Source organism: Electrona antarctica, assembly GCF_951216825.1.
Source record: "Electrona antarctica genome assembly, chromosome: 3".
Taxonomy (NCBI): domain Eukaryota; kingdom Metazoa; phylum Chordata; class Actinopteri; order Myctophiformes; family Myctophidae; genus Electrona; species Electrona antarctica.
Window position 1 is genome coordinate 57,673,399 of NC_136808.1, and position 19,270 is coordinate 57,692,668.

General features: G+C 42.0%; 1 protein-coding gene across 1 annotated transcript in view; it reads right to left on the reverse strand.

The window, feature by feature from the left end:
- unc13c (unc-13 homolog C (C. elegans)) overlaps positions 1 to 19,270 on the reverse strand; it is a gene marked incomplete at its 5' end in the record, with an annotated part of 345,183 nt that overhangs the window by 279,922 nt on the left and 45,991 nt on the right. The window contains 2 exons of the mRNA XM_079497470.1: positions 853 to 1,080; positions 4,477 to 4,696. Of these exons, the coding sequence (XP_079353596.1) occupies positions 853 to 1,080; positions 4,477 to 4,696 (448 nt within the window). The remainder of the gene's footprint in view (positions 1 to 852; positions 1,081 to 4,476; positions 4,697 to 19,270) is intronic.

The following is a 19,270-nucleotide window of genomic DNA, read 5'->3' on the forward strand; positions in this document are numbered from 1 at the left end:
TAGTTAGATAAATTCAAAGTCCAGCCGTCTGCTGTCCAGCCTCTCCCACCCCTCACTGGGGAAAATTCCGGGAGGAAAACAGAAAAGGGGTGAGTTGTCTTGTTACCCCACAAATAACCTTTTTGATGGTTCCCTGAGGCACATTTAACCACATAAACCCTTATCCTTAAGGCGTATATTCACAGAAAACTACAGAAAAAACTGCGGACCAAATATAGAGCTGACGTTAAACTCACTCTGCCAATCGATTTGCCACTCACTTTATGCCTGCACATACCCTAGTCCAGGGGTTCTCAACGTCTTTGGCCGGGGACCCCCGAAAATGCTTTGGCAACGTCTCGGGACCCCCGCCCCGCCCCCTCCTGACCCCCAATATAAATTGACTGCTACAATAACCTTAATAATAGAGACAATACACCATAAAAAATACTGAAACCAGATATAATCATTAGGGAAGGTGTATGCATGTACTATGTGTACTATATGTAAACTCTTCATTTCCATTTCCCAGCCATTCAGTTTGCATAAAAATATTTTTTTTCTTTTTTTTAAAAAATAATTTGGGGACCCCCCAAAATAATTTGGCGACCCCCGAGGGGTCACGACCCACGGGTTGAGAACCCCTGCCCTAGTCTATAGTGGTTCAGTCTGAAGAACCAATTTCGGTTCCACAACAACACACATATCTGCTAGTTGGCATGCTTTCACAGAAGACATGCTGGCTTTCTATGGAATCCAAAATGACTGAAATGGAATCAGTCACGGGCCATGGCTACTGGCTGGGCCATGGCTACTGGCTGGGCCATGGCTACTGGCTGGGCCATGGCTACTGTGCTGAATACTGACACTGACCTGTGATGGTGATCTTGGCGGACCACTTGGAGGTCCCCTCCAGCACAGCCTGCTTGGCCGCCTTCAGGTTGGTGTTGAAGTCCTCTTTGGAGGCCTGGAACATGTCCTGGATCAGCTCGAACACCTCGGGACGGTTCTTCTCCCGGATCTTCATGCGCTCCTTCATGGCCATGATGATGTTCTGCGTCTTGTCCTCTGCGCCGTGCTTGGAGCTCTTCTCCACCGCTCCTGTAATCCCATTCAAAACAGGAGAGCAGCTGCTGTCATTTCAGATATTTTGTTACATGCTTATAGCAACACAGAGTATGTTAAAAAATAGTAGCATTTAGAACAGTGGTTCTGAAAAATAGCAGATCTAAAACGTTTGAGAACCACTGATTTAGAATTCATATGTTGGTCCAACGTACAAACAGTCCGACATGCAACAGTCCGACATGCGTGGCCGGTTAAGACACACGCGTGGCAGGTTAAGACTCACCTGTGGCTCCCGACATGTGTGGCCAAGTTAAGACACACGTGTGGCTGGTTTAGAATCCCCCATGGCCTCTTTGTGCGGTTAGGGTTTGGGGTAGGGTGTCGTACTATTGCGTGTCGGACTGTTAGTACGTCGGACCAAAGATATGCAACCATTTGAAGAATCGGCCTCAGGTCTTAATAGGTTAAAAAAACACAAGGTCCAATTTACAGGGTGGAGGATAACAGAGGCCGGGTGAAAGTAGTTTGGCATGCAGCGTCAGCTAAAAGAAGTCCATGCACCCCCTGAGCAAGCAAGTCAGTATAACCCCCACGCAGAGGTGCACCCATTTCTCACTATACCACCATAGGGTCTGGGTCATAAGATAGCACGATAGGAACGTTAGTGAATTGCTTTTTTATAAGCAACTATCCCTGCACATCTGGACACAGAAACACAAAGAACAGGAGAATGTTCCTAAAATAACGGCAATTCCCAGAGCGAGTGGTGTGTGAGTAGATATGGGCAGTGGTGTAAGAAACTACTCAATTGATTTACTTAAGTACAACTATCAGTGCCACAATGTACACAAATCATTCACAATCTTCCTTAGGCTGAAGACTCACTTTAGCCCGTAGCACTGGCCGTAGCACTTGCCCTAGACTTGATGACCTTGCAGGCTTACGCAAAGTCTAAAAATGTAATTTAGAAAGCATGTAGACCGATGCCAGGTCATTATTGATCTGGCTTACTGTAATTCGCTCTGGATTAAGAGAGTCTGCTAAATATGCCTAAATTATAAATTGTAATTGTAAATTATTGTATGTAGAAATACTCTCTTACAAGAAAAAGTTTGGTATTCAAAATGCACTTGGGTAAAAGTACAAATGTTTTGGTATCAAACTATACTTAAAGTACCGAAAGTAAAAAAAACTGATTATGCAAAATTACTAATTTCACACATTAGTATGTAAATTGTCACTAACGTTTTGCCTCTGAGTAGAAGTAAAGTATTGAAAATTGGAAATGCCCTAGTAAAGTGTTTTCACTTTTACTAGGACATTTCCAATGTTCAGTTAAGTACCTATTGTTCCTCCCATTGACACACCCACTTCTAGACAGCTCTAGGTGTCAGAATGTAGTGAACATTCAAAGGAGCTTTTCTCAGCTTTGGGGAAAATGGTACAATAACTTTAAAATGCTCACATCTCCTTCAAATATTTTCCAATTTAATTGAATGATACATCATATGAAAGCTTACATTCTGTACTTTAATAATCTGTAAAAAACTGAAAAATGACTCTTGTCGAGATGAGGGCCTATTTGCCAGACTCGGTCACATATGTTTACTACCTCAAAAGTGTGCTTAAATTGCAGTACTTGAGTGAATGCACTTAGTTACTTCCCAGCACTGCATATGGGTGAGGGGAATCTAACACATTGTGTGTGCATACTAATAATGTGCCCACACTGTGCACACAGAGAGGAGTCAAGAGAGGGACATGTGCCAGTTATTTCTGGTCCTCCTGTGTCTAATCAAGTTATCATCTAGCATCTCTCCAGTGAGTTCACGTTTGCACAGATTGAATTGACATTTAATATGAACCGGCATCTGGAATTAAAAGCAAACGCATTTTTACAGCAGCCAGAGTGTGGCTAATCCAGTTAAGGTGTGAGAGGATTGCCATGAGCATCGCCCTGAAACCTGTGTGACACTCAGCGCTGTGACAGGGTGGTGTGTACGTGTGCCTGACTGAAGATGCTGCTTTGAGATTTCCCACGAGCAATTAAACTAGTGGGTGAAAATGTGCCGTCGCTTGCAGCCGTCACTGGAAGGGGAACGCACGCACGTTACGCAAAGCACCGTAACATCACCTTCGCTTGATGTTCTTTGAGGCACATTACATGTTTTTTCCATGTATTCAAACGGAACAATATGACCTCTGACTGAACTGACAAGACTTGTCGTCCATATCTTATCATCTCTTCCTGGGGGGAAACCCCATTATATACCATACTATTGCTTTTCAGGATTCAAATTCAAAAACAGCAAAAGTAGTAGTAGATCTAATGGCTTCGAGGATCATTTGTGTGACACTGTAGTATGATCAAGTAGGAGGTTTCCGTCCGATATGCATAATAGGCATTTTTAGCTTTGTGCGTTCGCAGTTAACACATAATCAATGTGGAAATCCTAAATCGTGCTTAATCACTGTGCCTGACCCCCATAATTGGCTTGGCAACCGAATCCTGCCAATTTATCCTCTCTGCTTCTGCTCTGCTTTCCAATCCTCTGTCTAAAACTCTACATGAATAACACGCAATAAAGAGCGTGTTATTCACCACCACCCTTTTTGGAAAGAGAACCGGCCACCCCCCTTTTTGGAAAGAGAACCGGCCACCCCCCTTTTTGGAAAGAGAACCGGCCACCCCCCTTTTTGGAAAGAGAAACCGGCCACCACCCTTTTTGGAAAGCGAACCGGCCACCCCCCTTTTTGGAAAGAGAACCGGCCACCCCCCTTTTTGGAAAGAGAACCGGCCACCACCCTTTTTGGAAAGAGAACCGGCCACCACCCTTTTTGGAAAGAGAACCGGCCACCACCCTTTTTGGAAAGAGAACCGGCCACCACCCTTTTTGGAAAGAGAACCGGCCACCACCCTTTTTGTAAAGCGAACCGGCCACCCCCCTTTTTGTAAAGAGAAACGGCCACCACCTTTTTTGTAAAGAGAACCGGCCAGCACCCTTTTTGTAAAGAGAACCGGCCACCCCCCTTTTTGTAAAGGGAACCGGCCAGCACCCTTTTTGTAAAGAGAACCGGCCACCACCCTTTTTGGAAAGAGAACCGGCCAGCACCCTTTTTGTAAAGGGTGCTCACAATGCGTCGCAATGCAACACATTGTGAGCTTGTAGATCGGCTATTTTCAAAATAATTGTATACGTTTGAATATTTACTTTTGGTACTTTAAGTACATTTTGATGACAATACTTTTGTCATTTTACTCAAGCAGGCCTACATTTAGAATTCCAGAATTGTACTTGTAACAGAGTATAGTTAATTCTACATTGCAATATTGATACTTTTACTTAAGTAAAATATGTGAGAACTTTGTTCCACCACTGAGAGTGTGACCTCGGGGAAAATGCACCCGAGCTGTCGTCTATAACTTACGTTGCAGACAGTCCGCGTTGAGAAGGTCCTGGCACTTCTCGTGGCACTTGACGCCACACTCGGAGCAGCGCATGCCCTGGCGGGCGATGCCCCACAGCAGGCCCTCGCACTCATGGCAGTAGGTGGGCGCCGTGGCCGTCCACACCTCAAAGTTGTGGGGGGTGGTGGACGAGATGGGGTAGATGAGGGCCTGGACGGTCTTCTTGAACACGTGGTGTTTCTGGGAAGAAGGAAGGAAGGATATTTATGGAGAGGTGAGTTTTACGAGACGACCGTAGCTCAGTGCGTAGAGAGAGGCTGTACGTAATCAGAAAATGATTGAACGATGTGTGCGTGCGTGCGTGCGTGCGTGCGTGCGTGCGTGCGTGCGTGCGTGCGTGCGTGCGTCTTGAGCAAGGTACAGTATGGTAAGGTTCTTGAGCAAGGTACAGTATGGTAAGGTTCTTGAGCAAGGTCCCTGAACAACAGACACTAAGAGTGCCAATCGTAATCTGAGCAGTCATCAGCTGGGTGATAATTGATAAGGTATTGAGGCCTACTTTCATGACAGAGAGAGAGAGAGAGAGAGAGAGACAGAGAGAGAGAGAGAGAGAGGGGGGGGGGGGAATAAAGAAGAAGAAGAAGAAGAAGAAGAAGAAGAAGAAGAAGAAGAAGAAGAAGAAGAAGAAGAAAGACAGAAAGAAAGAAAGAAAGAAAGAAAGAAAGAAAGAAAGAAAGAACAGTGGAAATAATGAAAATGATGATAAAAATGAACCTTGAATGTGTTGCGTTCTATGTGGACAAGGGATCCGTTCTATGTGGACAAGGGATCCGTTCTATGTGGACAAGGGATCCGTTCTATGTGGACAAGGGATCCGTTCTATGTGGACAAGGGATCCGTTCTATGTGGACAAGGGATCCGTTCTATGTGGACAAGGGATCCGTTCTATGTGGACAAGGGATCCGTTTTAGATTAAAAAAAAAAAAAAAAAAAGGGCAGGAAAAGCCAGATGTCATAAAACAAACTTTTACAGTAGTCTAAAGTAGTACGGCACAGCCGCCCTCGGCAGACCTAATTTACAGTAGTCTAAAGTAGTACGGCACAGCCGCCCTCGGCAGACCTAATTCAAAATGATATGTGCGTCTGCATTCTTAGTGGAACGATATTTACGATGCAGACACTCCATCTAGAGAGGGATGGCAGTTATCGAAGTACACCCCCCCCCCCCCCCCCCCCACCCCCTCCTTGAATTATCCATTCATCAGCGTATAGCAGGATTTTCCAAACAATTCCCTCTTGTGGGTGCCCGGTATACCCTCTCCTAAGCTGAACGTACACAACATGATGAGGCCGATCATGAATAGCGAGGTCAGCCGCATGTGAGTAAATCAGCGTTACGTTGCGTTGCGTTAAGGTCCAGATTAACAGCCTCTCCCCTCGTCTAGCTGGCTTTGTTCACAGTGAGTGGTTTACTGTCAAAAGCCTCTCTAAAAAGCGAATACTCTCCTGTGCTCTGGGTGCAGGCCGGCCGCCCTGTCTGGCCTGACTGCTTACTGTAAAAGGGAAGCCTCTTCAAACTGAATGCTTTACCGAGGCTGGTCTCACTGAATAACGGGCCAGGATTTGCCAATTCTTGATGGGAGAATCAATGGGCCGCAGTAAATAAGGCTTTTACAGTGTGTGTTGTTGTCCGGATGGAGAGAGAGAGAGAGAGAGAGAGAGAGAGGAGGGGGTACAGCTCAGCCCACAGCAGTGTTCTCTTCTATCGAGTTCTTCCACTCCTCTTCACTTCTGTTACAACCCCCGCTTCTCAAGCCCCATGTGTGCTGACAATGAATTACAGCTGCACAGCACTGCTGGATCCTAAATAACACTACACACACACGTGCGTGCGCACATAAATACGCACGCACATACTGACATACACACAGTCGCACACGCACACACACACACACACACACACACACACACACACACACACACACACACACACACACACACACACACACACACACACACACACACACACACAGCTGCACACAAAGATGATTAAATGACACCAGATGACAAGGCGAGGGGACAATCTAACAGTGTGGGACCGTGAATGGTCTCTGCTCTGAGCCACCGTGGCATGCCCTATGAATACAGGACAAGGACCTTTAATGAGATATCCAGAGAGAGAGAGAGAGAGAGAGAGAGAGAGAGAGAGAGAGAGAGTGAGAGAGGCAGACAAATGGAGTAAATGACTTCTCTTTTAATCTAGGGAAGATGAGACGGAGCAGATGTACTGCCCCCATGCCAGGAAACCCTTTGCACCAGATTTAAATGTCTCTAATGCAACCCTAGCAGGACGTGTGCTGACGAGCCTTTCCACAAGTTAATAGTATCGTTGCTGTCGGGCAGAAACCTGCTATCTCCATATTATGCATTTTGTGTGTGTTTTCTTTTCGTAAATGAATGCCGTACTTGATAGTCTTGCGTGGCCAGACTGTTGCCTTTTGCAATTTCCAAACGCTTCCGTCATACAGTCTGGAGCAACGGAAGCTCTGATCATGAGCAAGAGATAGAGCGGAAGTGAAGCCTCCGCCCCGCACTTCCGTTTCGTCTTTACAGTCACGCAAATATATCCTAATATAAATCAAAATAATCTAAGCGTAATAGCTTGCTGCTTAGCAGAAATGGAAATCAATTATTATTTGTATTATATATGTTCGTGAAGGGAAATGCCAGCTTGGATTTCGGGAGGTATTGTAGAGTTCAGACTATAGCATTCGGAGGTTGAGGAATAGTTGTCTGACTACCTACTTGATATTACTAGAGTGTCACACAAAAGTATCCAAAATAGCAGATCTACAAGCTCAAAAAGTTGCGTGAATGACATGTTTGGAGCTTGTCAATCTTGATTTGAGTCCTGAAAAGTAACAGTTTTGGACATAATGGTTTCCACTACTTGACAACAAGTATTTTTTGTCTCTCACAGACACTGTTCATTTTCATGAAATTTGTATGTAATGGAGTTTCGAACTGTTGACCAAACCATTTAAGCGATTATAAATATAATCGATAATTGATCATTAGCAGTCAATTAGCAGCAGCCTAGAAAGCAAATCTTTCCCAACCAAAGGCTCGTGAAAATAGTAACTAGTTACTTTTGTTAGAATAGTGATTAGAATAATCACTATAATATTGATAGTAGCAGCCTTAAACACAAAAAAACAGCCTCAAGCTTTGGCTAATTTCGGCACAGATACTGTATGCCCATGATTACCTTGTTTTGACTGTATTTGTCATATTGATTCTATTACAGCACAGTGATGGATTGTTAATGAAGTGTGTTGTTGTATTCTGTAGTGCAATTGCTGTTATGCGTTTGTTTTCTTTGACTACCTGCGTGCCCAGGGACAACAGACGTGAAATGAGCTGATAGCTAACTGGGGTGCAATTACTTTTTAATTTGTACTTTCTTCTCGATGACTGTCTCCCTCACTAAGCAGATAAAACAACCATATGAATGTTGTTAAACTCCTTATTTTATAAGAGCCACTGCTGAGGAAAACCAGGTTCATGAGAGCTGTTGAACATCTCTGTATTTCCCCCGTGACCGGAATGATACTGTTCTGTTCTATTCTGTTCCCCCATGACCGGATTGATACTGTTCTGTTCTATTCTGTTCCCCCGTGGCCGGATTGATACTGTTCTGTTCTATTCTGTTCCCCCGTGACCGGATTGATACTGTTCTGTTCTATTCTGTTCCCCCGTGACCGGATTGATACTGTTCTGTTCTATTCTGTTCCCCCGTGACCGGATTGATACTGTTCTGTTCTATTCTGTTCCAAGGAAAACCATCAATAATGACCAGCATCGGCCTGGGCTGTGGCTCAATGGTCCAGGCACCTTGGCTGGTAATCCAGTCTGGCAGTGTGCCGCGGGTTCGACTCCCGATCCCGACGGCCTTTACTGCATGTCTTCCCCCCATCACTCTCCCCATTTCCTGTCAGCCTACTGTCTGTCCCTCCATAAACAAATAAAATAATAAAACATTAAAAAAAAATAATGACCAGCATCAGGACACAAAATAAAAGAGTGCTTACTGAATGAAATGCAAATTAATGCAGATTTACGTATGTTGTGTCAAATTGTCCAAAATGTTCAAGTTTTAAATTGTCGCATTTTTTACATATTTATTCCGTGGATGCTTTTAAAAAGGGACTAAAGACCTTCCTTTTTAGCAAGGTTTTTTTTTTTTTTTACCTTTTAGCTGTTTAGGTGATCACAGAATGTTTTAATTGTTTTTTGTTTTTCCTTTTAATATTTCATTTCTGCTTTGCAGCACTTTGAGATTTGTTTCAAATGTAAAGTGCGTTTATTATTATTATTATTATTATTAAGCTACATTGTGAGCTGCCATTTTATTTTGCTATATTTGCATGACGTTTGCAGTATATATCTCTGAATGAAATATGAATTAAAGTTTACAATAATGAAGTCTGTGTTTCAGTGTGTTTCTGCACACACACCACTGAGCAGCATGCACACTTACTGTGCACATGGTCAGCCAGCGGAAGAGTAGGCATGTTATCCACCGCGTGCGTGCGTGCGTGCGTGCGTGCGTGAGATTGATCAAAGGACAGACCACCTGTACGCTAGCCTGGGATTGGCTGTATATCATTGCTTGATAAACCTCATGTCGACTTTGGCATTCCTGGGCTTAAATTTAAAGGACAACTTTAGTTTTTTTCAACCAAGGTTCATATTTTAGGTTGTTATTAGACAAAGTAAAAGAGGAGTGTTACAGTAATTTGTTTTAGCGATTTTCATACTTTATTTTGATAGGGGGGCATTCAAAATTGTATGGTGATGTCCTCCTTCACATTCAATAGATCCCGTGATCTTCTGAATATAATAACAACTCTAATAACAACCTAAAACATGAACATTGGCTTAAATGAAACTAAAGTTGTCCTTTAAGCTGGTTTGTATACACTCCATTGATAAATGGGGGCCAGTGGGATGGTATACGCATGTGAATGAAGTGTGCTTCATGTGTCAGTCACATGGATATAAGTCTGTGGTTAGCCCCTGGTGGCCCTAAGCACTAACACTGGGCAGCAGGTTTAAGCCATGTAGACCCGAGACCATTCTACAAATGTCTTCTAAATCATGACAGTTTTCTGGAAAAACCTCTGTTTCTCTTTCAATGTTTTTATTTGATTTTCTCAATTATTGACATACATTACATTACAAAGACGTACATAGAACAAAACAAAACAAAAAAACAAAAACAAAACAAAAGACAGAATCAACAACATGCCAGCAAATAATAATACAGAAAAAAATTGCAGTCAGGTATACTCCCATCATACAGTTGAACACATACTTTTTTAACTTATTCTCATACAGTTACACCCATACATATTACTCTTCTCCATTCCTCTTTTAAAAATCTTGCAATAGGTGACCAATCACTAACAAAGTCAGTAAGATTGCCTCTTAATACATGATAACCTCTCCATTGGCAGTATCGACATGAGTTTTCGTACCACAGTTTTATGTCAGGGGGATCCTCATCTAACCATTTTTGTAGAATTGTAAGCCGTGCGACATATAGGGCTAATCGTAAAATGTATCTATACCTTAAGTCATAATCAGAGTCTAAGCCCAGTACCAAGTTCACTGGGTTTAACTGTATCCTAATCTCAAAAACTTTCAATATCTCCCTTTGAACACTTAACCAAAATGTTTTAATTTTACGGCATGACCACATCAAATGGCTATATGTACCAGCATTATTTTTACATTTGAAGCACTGTCCAGAACATGTTGGGTCATATTTACTGCGTATAGCTGGAGTTACATGTAACCTGTGAATGATCTTGTACTGTGTCTCATGAGTTCTGTTAGAGCTTGTAATTTGTTTTGCATTTAACAAGATTATTTTCCACTTTGTATCATCAATTTGGAACCCAAAATCCTCTGCCCAGAATGAGATATCGATAAGGGGCTCCATCTTTGAAGATCAATTTTTATTTTGCTTACCACTGGGTCTACATTAGAGACTGACATTTTGTCGGGACTCCCGCGGGTCACGGGATTCCCGCGGGATTCCCGCGGGATGGGATTAATATTTGTATTAATCCCGTGATCGTGACGGGACGGGAATGAAAATCAACAGGAGCGTGCAGGAGCGGGATTGACATCGATGTAGTCATCTTTCTGTGAGCCAACTACATTACCCATAATCCAGCAGTGCTAGTGCTTCCACAACACAAACAGTCAAACACCTCCTCCAATTGCAAACCAGTCGGGCTGGACGTCTTATAAAGTTTTATATGAAGACATCGTAATGCGGCCGTGTATGATTCTGCATCGCGCCGGTGCCGTGATTTAATCGATTATTTATAGCCAGATCATCCTGATGCATTTGTTTCCCCTGGCAGTGGCAACGTTGCAACTTTCAATTGTGATGCTATGTTAGCTACATGCTAACGCTGTTACAGCTCTCTGAACAGCTGTTCTATTCTGAGCGAATGTTCTACAATACATCGTCTCCTTTCTTTCTCCCAACCGAGTCGCATACACCAGTATAGGGGTCCTTGACATTTTCATGTCAAGGACCCCTAAATTGACATTTATTAGCCCGCAGACCCCCATTTGAAAAGATGCCAGGGGCATAAGAGAAGATTTGTATTACGGTTCTAGCTGTGATTCTCAACCATTTTATTTTCAAGGACCCCCAGTTTGACATGCATTAGTCTATGGACCCCCATTGAATGGCATTTTTATCGCTGGGACCCCCAATTTATATTGTAAAATCAATGTTAATTTAACTCTGAGTGTACAAATGGAACAACATTTGGTTCCATTTGTACACTCCCATAACATAATTTGTTACAGACCCATAATGGTCCATTTGGTTCCAAACTATTAATTAGCTGGGGACCCCCTGGAACTCTCTCAAGGACCCCTGGGGACCACTGCCATACACATAGACTTGTACACTGAATAATTAATCATATAGAGTTAAATTGACACTGAGGTTTTTTTTTTATCTTAATTGACAAAGCACTTGTTAACTGTTAAGCTTTAAGTTCTGTTCAGGGAAAAACCGTATAGGACTTAAATGAAGTGTCAGAACTGTATTTGGTAGTCAAAGTTAAATCCAACATTGCCCACTTTATTTATTTTAATTTTATTGGTAGGCTATCTGTCTTGAGAAGCCAGAAGTGATAGATAGATAGGCCTATAGATAGATAGATGGATAGATGGATCGATCAATCAATTGCCTTTCCTAATGACTAACATAAAAAAAAAAACAGGAGCGGGATGGGAGCGGGAGTAATTTCGAGTGGGAGCGGGATGGGATCAGGAGTCATTCTACAGGAGTGGGACAGGACAGGATTTTTTTTAAAACTCTGGCCCAGGATTGGGACAGGACAGGATTTTTTCTGTGGGAGTGGGACAGGACAGGAGTGAAAATCCACTCCCGTGTCAGTCTCTAGTCTACATCAAGTTTTATCATTTCCTCAAATTTAAGGGAAACATGTATGCCTAGATACTTAAAGCCGCTGGGAGTCAATTGAAATGGGATATGTCCTAATAATTCTGTGCATGTTGTGCTTCCAAGAGGAAGTGCTACGGATTTACCAAATTTTATTTTATATCCAGAGAATACTGCAAATTCATTAATAATCTCAATAACAGCTGGGACAGAGGGTAAAGGATTATTTAAGAATAACAAAATGTCATCAGCATACAGAGATATCTTGTGTGTTTTTTGCTTGGTTTTTATTCCAGTAATTGAGGTGCTTGATCGGATAATTTCTGCTAAAGGTTCCATTACTAACGCAAATAATAAGGCAGACAGCGGACAGCCTTGTTTTGTACCTCTACTAATTGTAAACGGTGAAGATATTGCTCCATTAACTGAGACTGATGCTTGTGGTGCCACGTACAGCAATTTGACCCATTTGACAAATCCCTCTCCAAAAGAAAACTCTTCTAAGGTTCTAAACATATATTTCCATTCAATACGATCGAATGCTTTTTCCACGTCCAGCGTTACAACTAACGAGTTACTTTTCGGTATTTTGGTATTATATTGTTAAGTCTAGATGCAAGAAGCTTTGCTAATATTTTACAATCTGTATTCTGAATACTTATTGGCCTGTATGAGGCTGGGTCTTCTGGGTCTTTATTTTCCTTTAATAGTATATTAATAGTAGCCATCCACAATGATTGGGGAAGTTTGTTGGTTGATAACGAATGTTTAAACATTCTGGCTAAGAGAGGGGACAGAATACCTAGGTTTTATATATTTCAGGTGGGAGGCCATCAGGCCCACAAGCTTTCCCAGATGCTAGAGTGTTTATTACCTCTTCGATTTCATTACTAGTAATATCCTGATCTGCCTTATTCCTGTCCTCTTCAGAGACTTTTGGAAGTTTAATACGTTGGAAAAAATTATTAATCCTGTCCTCGGTTCCGGTTGATTCTGTAGTGTATAAAGATGAGTACAAAATAAAAATCATTAAATACTTTGGCGATTTCTGGAGTTCTGTAGTGTAGGCTGCCATTCTTGTCTCGGATTGCAGAGATTGAATTGTTTAAAGTTGTATTACTTATTCAATTTGACAAGTATCACCCAGCTCTGTTAGCGTTAGGGTTCGTAAAGTGTTCGTAAATCTTGTGTTTTTGTTTAAACAAGGACTTTTCTGCATTCTGTGACAAAAGTGTATTTAGGGCAGTTCTAGTTCTCAAGGTTTTATCCCAGTTGGCTCTTCCTCCACTACGCTTGTGTTCTAATTCTGCTTCCTGTAATTGTAATTCGAGGCGTCTCTGTTCTTTCAGCCTTCTTTTCTTTTTAGTTGCACAATATGATATGATTATACCCCTTAAGAAAGCTTTAGTTGTTTCCCATAAATTTGAGGGATCTGTATATTCATTATCATTCTCTTGGATAAACATTTCCAACTCTCTTTGGGCCATTTGACAAAAATCTGGATCAGATACTATTGATCTATTACATTTCCAACTGTATTTCTGTGGATTGCTGCTAGACATTGAACTAAAAATACTGGTGCATGATCTGATATATGAATAGAGCCAATATAACATTTATCCACTAGTTCGACAGGGATTCGTGGGACAAGAAAATAATCCAGCCTACTGTAGGATTTGTGTGGGTTGGAATAGAATGTGTAGTCTCTATTGTGTGGGTTTAGCATTCGCCAAATGTCTGTCAGACCAACCTCATTTAGCATTTGACTTATAGCCTTTTGCCTGGGGCTCGGTGTAGTTGAGGTAGCAATTGGTTTTTTATCCCAATTCCCATCTTGAACAGAGTTCCAGTCACCACCACAGATGATATTAGGGCAACTGTACTTCACCAATAAGGAAGTTAATTTAGTGAACATATTCAGTTGAATATTTGGAGCTGCATATACATTCAATATGCTTATCATTTCACCATACAGAGACCCATGCAAAAATATGAAACAGCCATCCGGATCAGATTCATGATACTCCACCTTTAAAGGTAAATGTTTATGAATTAAGATAGTGACTCCCCTGCTTCTACTGTTGTAAGATGAAGAAAATACTTGACCAACCCAATCTTTCCTTAGTTTTGAATGCTCCAAACTTGTTAAGTGGGTCTCCTGTAACATCCCAATCAATACTTTCTCCTTTTTCAAAAATGATAAGATTTTCTTTCTTTTTATGGGATGATTGCACCCTTTTATGTTCCAGGCACAAGTTAGAATAGAGTTTTTAAGTATCATGAGATCTTAAGTAAGTATTATAACAAGGAGTATGTTTTGACCACCACATGCATATAATATACAACTTATAAATGTGCTGGCAAAGCACATTGAAACACACATAATCACAATACAAGACCAAATCAAAAAGACATAGAACACTAGTGAAACCCCGATAAATAAATAAATAAATAAATAAAAAATGCTTGCATTAAAGTAGTAGTAGCTTAATTAATGAAAGTAGTGTGATGATACCTATACTGATACTAATAAGAATAGAAATGTTTAGTTAAAAGTATGGTCACACCATTAGGCTATTGGAAGTAATAGTAATTAAACAAATATTGTAGTTGTCTACCGCTTGCTATCGTTACATACTAAAGCTGATTATCATCATTAATCCCTTAAAACTATAACCTAAAAAGTACAAATCATATATATCAGCCCCCATTTAATTATTGACTTAAAGTTACTCATTAGCAGGCCAATGCTATGCAAATCCCCTTCAACATTAAATTTTTTATTTTTTTCTGTACATTTATATGAAATTCCAAACATTGGCTTTGTACTCTCAGAGGGGGAAAATAAATAAATAAATAATAATGATAAAAATAAAGGATAAGAAGTTAATTACATTTTTGGGGCCTATAGGCTTACAGGCCTAGGCCCACAGGCCTACAAGCCACAGCCTCTATAAGATAGCCTCTTATTTCTGCCTCCTCTAGGCCTATACTAAGCCAAACATTTTATTCACGCTATATTGGCATTGCAGCAATATGTTAGGAAAGTAACAAAACAAAATAAGTAGCTAGCCCAAAAATAAACAGAAATGTCATGGAATGTTATAGGCCAGTGGCTCTCATTTCATAGATGGAATCATACGCAAATTAAGCATTAATCCATGGCTGTCGGAGATTCCCTGCCGCCGTTGTCGATTTCATTTAGAGAGCTTTCTGTCTCTTTAGGATAATCAACCTCGACCTCGTTTACAAAGTTCTCTGCCTCTTTAGGTGAATTAAACCTGTAGTTAACACCGCCATGCTTGAAGCATATTGTCGCCGGGAATATTGTATAGTACCTTATTTCCAGTGATAGGAGCGTCTCTTTCACCGGGCGGAGAGCCGTGATTTTGGCTCGGACTGCATAGCTCGAATCAGGGAAGATGTTTATTCTTTTCTGGTTAAACAGCAGCTCGCCTTTCTCCCGTGACAGGCGTCGTATCTTCTCTCTGTCCTCGTCGTTCCAGAATTTGGCTATGATGGGCCGAGGTTTGCTCTGTCCACCTCTCTTGCTCACCGCAATTCTGTGGCTCCTCACAATGGCCAGTGGCTCCGGAAAGTTCTCCTTCCCGAGTAGTTCAGGAATCAGCTGCCGTAGGAAGGCTGTTGTGTTCGTTCCCTCTTTCCTTCTGCGATTCCGACAAAGACCAGGTTTGATTGTCTGCTCTTATTTTCCATATATTCCACCTTTGTTTGCAACGATGCATCTCCAGTGTTTGTATGCGCTTTTGCGTGTCCACCGCATCATCCTCCACTTTGCTCACTCGTTGCTGCATTTCAACATTTTGCTCTGACAAGTTTGTCATCGCCTTGTCCAGTTGATTCACTTTCAGTTCTATAGCTTGCAGTTGAGCAATACGTTATTTTTTACTGCTCTCGATTGCTTGAAGAATTATTTCCATTGTACATTCACCTGCCATTGTTACGATGGCGCACGGTGCGCTACAAACAATTCAAGCAGCGTGGGCGTCGAGTGGTTCACACAAACACTATTATTGCTGCCTCGTAGGATTAACACTTGGACCACTAATTAAATCTTTCGTTTAGAATATTAAGTCCTTGTTTCAAAAATCCATTCTGAAATCTTTGCAGTTCAGTTCAACTTTAGACAGACGGGCTCAGGTGCAGAGCTCACTCATGCACGTCCTTCCTCGCCGCCATCTCCTGCTAACTCTGTTTCTAATATCAGTGGTTCTCAAACTATAGTTTGTGTCAAGGAGCGCAACAATTACATATAATTAGCCACCGACCCTGATCTGAACATAATGTTGTTCCAGGGACTCCCCTGCAGAAGCAAAATATATGAGTTAAAAAACGTTTGCGGTGAAAGCATACATATTCAAAGATTTGCACACGATTGTTAAAAAAAAACCAAAACAAAAAACAATAGCAGATCTACAAGCTCGTAGCGTGCAGGCACTCGATCTGCTATTTTTCAACAGCTAAAGTTTATTGTTAAAAGTGGTTAAAAGCTGTTAGGCGACACAGATGCGTTTGCAGGGCTTAATGGTTTAATCTAGCTATATAGGCTCCGACAACTGCAACTCTGCTTTCATCAGCCATTCGTCCGTTTCTCTGGATGCTGATTCACTGTCACGAGCAACCATCCTCATCCACCTCTGGAGCTCTGTCCGCACCTCTCATATCTCCATCTATAACTGCATCTTCTCCATCCATCCATCCCCACTGGGGGAATCAATATGCTGCTGCTTGTGACTGGCCCCGACACTTGAGACACGGATCAGAGGGTATTTGGGCCATGTGCATTAGAATACCACCCCTGTCGGTGCAGAAACCTCATATGTCCAAAGCTGGATTCAAGTTCAAAAGTGGCAAAAGTATAGCAGATTTACAAGCGCTAACACGTGGCTCACGAGTCACGCTCTATAACGTGCCACGTTTCGAGCTCGCAGATCTGCTACTTTTGATGCTTTCATGTGACGCTGTACTAGGTAGGGTGATCATACGAAAAACCCAAAAGGTTAAAGATGGAGTGCCGTGCTTTTTTTCCACCCTAAAACATGATCACCGGGTATATTGTTATGTAAGGAGGAAGGTGTTTTTTCAAAAAAGTGTACAGTATTTGTTAAAATGTTGTTTGTATGTGGACACGCCCACCAGTTCATTAAGTATGCCTGGTTTGCCTGGTGATGGGTGGTGATCCACCTGAACTGAAGCCGCACCCTGCACAGCTGTTGTATGATAAAGGGGGAGCGGTTAGGGGAGGGGATGATATTGTGATGTCACTATATCACTGTTTTTTTACATTGGCACGTTTGACTCTCAAGGTTTCAGCCTCCAGGAAGAAACCCTAAATACAAAGGGAAGACATCATTGGGGTCTAATGAAGTACGCTCACCTCATAAACACATGAAAAACTGGAAAAAATACAAAAATCACAGCACCCCATCTTTAAAATATGGAGATTCCTGGCCGGCAACAAACATTTTATATTATAATAATAAAAATCACACCTGTGTGAATTGAGGGGCGCTCTTATCATACATCATGCATCATACATCACATGAGATTCTACATTGGCCATTTACGCTATTCATTATATGACAAATGCGCTATTTATTATGACAAATTAGGGATGCCGGAAAGTGACCATCAGCCAAATCGAATAATCAACAGCTCTGCCGATTAATAATCGATTAATTGAACCCCCCCCAATCAATAGGCCTATCAGATAAAACTTTTAAGATTTTATATTATGCACATGCCATGGTCACATAACCATTATGTTGAGTGCATGCTTTGATCGTTACAGTTTTATAATGGCATGGTTTGATGGTTAAAGTTTTGATGAGTAAACCTTTGTGGAGATCTTCTCAGTTCTCATTATATGCTAGTTACTGCCATTCAGGATGGAAAAGTAAATCCATTTGGATTTGGGGAGAAGTAGTTTCATAAGGGGCTGGTATGAAGTACTTGATATAAACAGAAAACGTTCAGTTCACTAGTCTACACTCTACTCTACAACTGCCTTCATTTCATCTGATTGTCTGTCTGGCAGGCACTTAACAAGCGATCGTTAACTGTCTGTTAGAGAGAGGGGCAGAGAAGAGTGGCTTTGCTCAACTTGATTTATACTTATATTCTCCACTCTGATGAAGGTACATGTTTGATATATCATGTAGCCTTACTTATTAGCCTATATTTTGGCTATTCAAAACCAAATGGACCCTTCTGTAAGTCTCAGAGTTAAATTAGCATTGATTTTACACAGCCCAGCCCTGTGGCATTCCAAGCAGCAAGTTTGCCATAGCAAATGTTGCCTTTGGCAAGCAATGGTCCTCCATATCTCTCTCTCTGTCCAAGCGACAGGACAGGACAGGATTCACCAGGTCTGTTGTTGTTCAGCCCTTGACCCCCACGCACGCACGCACGCACGCACGCACGCACGCAAGCAAGCAAAAAAACTAAAGTTGTCCTTTAAATTTGAGCTCAGGAATGTGTTTACGCCAAAGTCCACATGAGGTTTATCAAGCAATGATATACAGCCAATACCAGGCTAGCGTACAGGTGGTCTGTCCTTTGATCAATCTCACAGCTGAAACCGACCGTCATTTATCACGACCTGATTTTACTACATGAAGAACGGCAATAAGACCAAACAACGCATGGAAAGCCCAAAAAGAAAGAGTTTCCCCACCGGCCTCTCTGCCTGTCATGTCCACGTGCGACCACGCACGCACACACGCACACGCACACGCGCACACACACACACACACACACACACACACACACACACACACACACACACACACACACACACACACACACACACACACACACACACACACACACACACACACACACACACACACACACAGAGAGAGAGAGACACTACCATTTGTTTCTGCTCTAAAAAACAGAGAGAGAGAGAAAGAGAGAGAGAGAGAGTGAGTTTACAATTGTCACTAGAACAGCTGAAATGCCACACTTCGTTCATATATCATAGATCGTTCGATTTAACACTTTACTCTCTCTGTCTGTTGACTGACCTAAATTGATGAGTGATACAGAGAGAGAGGGAGGGAGAGAGAGAGAGAGAGAGAGAGAGAGAGAGAGAGAGAGAGAGAGAGAGAGATATGAAGTGATACAGAAACAGCAAGACAGAAGGCGAGAGAAAGCTAGAGAGAGATTGAGGCTTGGAGAGAGATCAGATGGCAAGATGATGAGAGAGAGAGAGAGAGAGAGAGAGAGAGAGAGAGAGAGAGAGAGAGAGAGAGAGAGGGAGAGAGTGAGAGAGAGAGAGAGAGAGAGAGAGA